Consider the following 5,043-nt stretch of genomic DNA (forward strand, 5'->3'; position numbering starts at 1 on the left):
GAGGATGTGGCTGAGCAGAGGAAGGTTTGGGCGTCTCTGTTTAGGCTGCTGCCCCAGCGACCCGGACCCAGATAAGTAGAAGAAGATGGATGGATAAAAATTGTTGGAAGCAAATTTGATTGTGTTACACTGCATATCCTTGCAAGATGAGAGGATATCATGCGTTTTTATGCTAAAACTTGTTAACCAAACTTGACCCTTCCCTCTTTAACGTTATACGACACCTGTAACATCGACAGTTTTCCTTGTCTGTTAATTAAAAAGGTGAAAAAACCACCGTTTGGCTTAACATATTGATCCTCCATCACATCAGCGTTCTGAATGCTTTTATTGTGAAAGATTGCTGATCATTAGTGGTGCTGGCAACGCCGCCTGTTGGCCGATTGTGCTTCCTGTGGTGTTCAGTTAGTTGCCTGGAGTTTCAGCGAGACTACCTTCTGATCATGTTCACGTCTCTGTTAATTAAAATTCTCTTCAAAATTCCTCATTCTTTTATTTCCATGCTGAATGGAAGAAAACACATTTAATTACAGACTGAGCAGCTTTTTTCAACTTTGATTCAAAATAATGGTTTTCAGTGTCAGACAGAACTTTTTGCATCTATTTAAATTTGAATTTGCACCACTTTAGTAACAATTTAAAAATAAAATCTCTCTCACACTACAGTTTATGATGAAAGACTGCTGAGAACATTTTCTCTAATCAACCTCAACTCCACTTTGTTCATTACACAACAGAGGGGCAAAATCTGAATAAAGATTAATGAGTTATGTTACAAAATATTTTGAGCTTGAAGTCACAGTTTTCAGTGTCACAAAGGTGGCTCTCCTATTATATGGTTAAATGACCATGGTGACTCATCAAAATCCATACATAGTCAGTAGTTATATCATTTTTTTAATATTATTTATTAATTTGTTTATTTTAATTTATATTCAGTAATCTTTGAGAGCCAGAAAGATAACATACTAAAAGAATATGAATTTTATAAGTTATTAAGCTGTACCTTACTAACACTATCGACCGAAGCCCAGCTGTACAGCAGCACAGATGATGTGACAGAGCTTGAAACAGAAGCTCTGAGTTAGCAGAGAAAGTTGATAACATAATCAACCATTATCTGTGACCAGAACAGCAACAACAACCTCCATCTAAGCTGTGCAAGACAACACGAGCAGCTGAAATGCTGTGCCTCTACGTGACACCACAGGAAATGAGGAGAAAACACAAACAAAGAAAAGTACAGAGAAAAAAAACAGACCAAAGCTGACAGAGGAAGCAGAAAGGCACATATGAAATAACCAAAAAACTGTAAAACTGTAGTCTGTAAAGTGAAGAAGTAGTATGTAAGTTTCCAACCACTGTGACACTTCAGGCTGTGAACACATTAAACTGATCGAACTCATATAACCTTTAAAAGCCTGAACCTACCATGTGAAGACCTCTATTCACTGAAATCAATACAGCAGTAATCAGTACAGATAAACAAAGATTAAAATATGAAATTAAAAATATATTAATTCCGACTCAGCATTAGATGCTTTGGAAAGACTGTAGTCACATGTCTCTTCCTCTTTATTTCTGATACTGTCATAGGGCCTGGAAGGGACTCTGGCCCATCTCTGAAAGAGACAGAAAACCATTCACACTCAGATTCAAACCTATTCAATTAGAAATATCAATTCACTTCTCCCCACTAACTGCATGTCTTTGGACTGTGGGCGGAAGCTGGAGTACCCGGAGAGCAGCCACGCAAACATGGGCATAACATGCAAATTCAACACAATTTGTTCCTGTGAGGCGACAGTGCTAATGACTACGCCACTCTGCTGTGTGTGCTGTGTGAGCTGTATTTATTTTCATTCTCATTCCTTTCTATTCTTACTCTATTTCTATTCAAGTACAATACTGTTGTGATTATTCTTAGTTTATCTTATTTCTGTATATATGCATATTTGATTTTTTATTTTTTACGGTTTTCACCTTTGATCCAGGAGGACGATATTTTGTCCCACTGTATACTTTTTTTTTAAATTCTTTATTTCTAAAATATTAATTCACGAAGGTGATTACAGGCATTAATCAACACAATTTACAAGGGAAAAACAAAGCAAAACGAAAGAGAAAGAAAAAAGAGAAAAGGAGAAAAAAAAAGAAAAAAAAAACACTGTATACTTGATGGGTTGACAATGAAACTCGATTTTCACAGCACGTTACTTGTTGTGTTAGGGTTAGGTCTCATTCCAAAAATTCTGCGCACAACACCCCATAATGACAAAATGAAAAAAAAGTTTGCTTGAATTTTTTGCAAATTTATTAAAAATAAAATACAGAAATATAACATGTATGAGGAGTAGTAAGTAGTAGTAAAGACTGGTGTTCAAAATGGCAGAAGAAAATGAATTTGCTGCATAATCTATCATATACATTCATAACAATAAAGACAGAGATTGGTGCAAATGTACAATAACAATAAACACAAACATATAGGTAATAGTTCTATTCACTTTGAGATGTGCAAACACACAGTGTTGTTTTATGAGAACAGACAGGTAGACTTTTGTAATTTGGATAGACTTTATTTATCAAAGGAGATGTAACACAGACTATAGCATAGAATAACTAAATGCATTAACAATATGATACAATGTTTTTTATGACCAAATTCATTCAAATCAATTCAATTTTAATTGAAAATTTTATATTTTTGGTGCTAAGTTGTTATTTTGTATGTTACAGTTAGTCAAATATTCTACTGTTAGTCTCACAGCTACAGTGAGTAAACAAAAAACAGTCCACCAGATGTATTATGCTATGACATGGGCCTTTTATATGTTTTCATTATTGAAGCCAATATGAGTATAAAAAGGAATAATTTCATAATCAGTTTTATTAATTCAATACAACAGCTCTTGGATTAAAATTCGTTGTCTACAATGTTTTCTTTGATATTCTGGTTCCAAAAATCATGGATGTTCTAAATTTAAGAAAGCAAAGCAAGAAAAACCTTTAGTGTCTGGATAAAATAAGAACTGCGATCACAATCACACAGAGAGCCAGCAGCATGCCGAGCACAAGGACAACTGGGTCCCACTTTTGTCCTAAAATCAGAAAACAAAATACACGAAAGTCTTTCATTCTCATTTATAATTTGCAAACAGGAAATATTATCAAATGTCATAAAAGAAACACTGAATAGTTTTTACCATAAGTGGATTTCACTTACTAATAACATTTTAAGTCAGTCTCTGTGAGCCATGAAATGCTTTATGATAAATGTGGAAAGCATTAAGAAATTAATTCTGGGCTTTTTTTAGGTTTAGAGGTTTAAGAGTTTTATGCCATTTAAGTCCACAAGTCCACAGGTAACAGTAGCAAATCAAATATTACATTTACATTAATGCATAATATAAGAATTACAGATATTTTTTTAAAGTCCTATCAAATGATTCCCTGAAGCATAAAAACAGTTTCAATGAAGTGAATTAACATGTAGGAAAAAATCAGCAAAAGATTTTAGGCAATTAGAATATTGACCATTTAAGATCTCTATATAATTAAGCAAAGTAATTTTAAAAAATATACATACCTATCTCCACTTCAGTTCCTTCACCAAACAGGATCTGTCCACATGTCACCACGGCACAGTAGTACGTCCCAGCATCAGATGAGTTTGTTACAGTTTTGGACAGACTGTAGTCACATCTCCCGTCCTCTTTATTTCTGAGACTGCCGTGGTAAATGACGCCTGGATAGACGTCTGATGCACCTTTAAACCAGTGCACTTTGTCTTCATCTGGACACTGATCTGTGTCATCTTTGTTCTCAGAGAGGAGCGAACACTGCAGAGTCATCGTATCTCCCAAATGTACTGACTCCACGTCTGAAGTTTGTTTCACGGTGACAGATTTCTGCAGCGTTTTTGTATCTGTGTGAATCATAAAAAGTTATGAAATAGCATCAACTGTAATTATTTGGGTTTAGAAGCAGATATGACAAAAACAGTCAAATTAAAATACGTTACCATCCACGACCAAAAGCGTGCTATTAAAAAATTCCATTATGTATGCCGTTCCTCCTTGGCATAAGTATGTCGCTTCATCTTCTTTGCTTGCATTTGTTATGGTAAGAGAATACATATAACCCACTTTTGTGGCACTGAATCTTGAGTAGGTAAATTGTCCCTGAAGTGATATTTTGTCAAAACTTCCTGAGGCAATTGTTTCAATCATGTATCCAAATTTCAGCTTATACCAGTAAGACAACCCAACATCATCGTTAGGGATTTCACATGTCAGAGTCACATTATCTCCAAGTTTAGTCACAGTTATAGAGCTCTGGAAGGGACCCTCATCCCCTTCGGTCAAAGCTAAAAACAAAACAAAACAAAATACAGTATCAGTTAGATTTGAACATGACAGGACAAAGCACCTTAAATGTAACAAATATTACTCAACCCTATATCACAGTGTCACATGTTTCAGTGCAGAAGTAAACTTACGCAATGTACTTAGAAGAATCAAAGAAACCAGGCTTCTGATCATTGTGGTACCTCAGCCTTCTCTTGCACAACTGATGTCTTCCAACTCAAAGGAAGATTTGCTCACAAGATAATCAGGGGGTACAAAGTGGAAATTACAGTCATTGGCTGAAACACAGAAAATCCACTTCCTGTAAAATTTTACAAACCCTTTTAGTGAAACTTAGCTGTACAGTTTGTTTTCACTGATTATTCTCCAGCATAATCTGTATTTGAAAACCTAAATTGTACATAGATATCGGTTAAAAATATACATTGAGATTAATGTTTTATTATTAAAGCAAAGGAATAGCTACTAGTTCCTACAGTTATAGATTTGGCATTGAGGATTGTAATTACTCCAAAAATTGTAACGCAATGCATGATTTCATGATAGTCTATTCTCCACTAAATCTCGTGATTTCTTCCTCTCTTAAAAATTGCAAAAGTGATCTGAATACTTTGAGTTTGGTAGTGATAAAGAAAAACCTTGTATTCTTAGTCTGTTTTTAAAGACCATCTTC

The 5,043-nt window shown here is 34.8% G+C and overlaps 1 protein-coding gene across 1 annotated transcript; it reads right to left on the bottom strand.

Annotated features, from left to right (window-relative positions):
* Positions 1–2,384: 2,384 nt before the first annotated feature.
* Positions 2,385–4,587, bottom strand: LOC146524053 (uncharacterized). The gene is made up of 4 exons (XM_085184284.1): positions 4,502–4,587; positions 4,025–4,369; positions 3,590–3,928; positions 2,385–3,101 (listed from the first exon to the last, which is right to left on the bottom strand). Exons 1-4 carry the CDS (start codon positions 4,542–4,544, stop codon positions 3,010–3,012), a joined length of 819 nt encoding a protein of 272 aa, XP_085040410.1. The 5' UTR covers positions 4,545–4,587; the 3' UTR covers positions 2,385–3,009.
* Between the last annotated feature and the right edge of the window lie 456 nt (positions 4,588–5,043).

The sequence above is a fragment of the Neolamprologus multifasciatus genome, chromosome 2 (assembly GCF_963576455.1).
Source record: "Neolamprologus multifasciatus chromosome 2, fNeoMul1.2, whole genome shotgun sequence".
NCBI lineage: Eukaryota > Metazoa > Chordata > Actinopteri > Cichliformes > Cichlidae > Neolamprologus > Neolamprologus multifasciatus.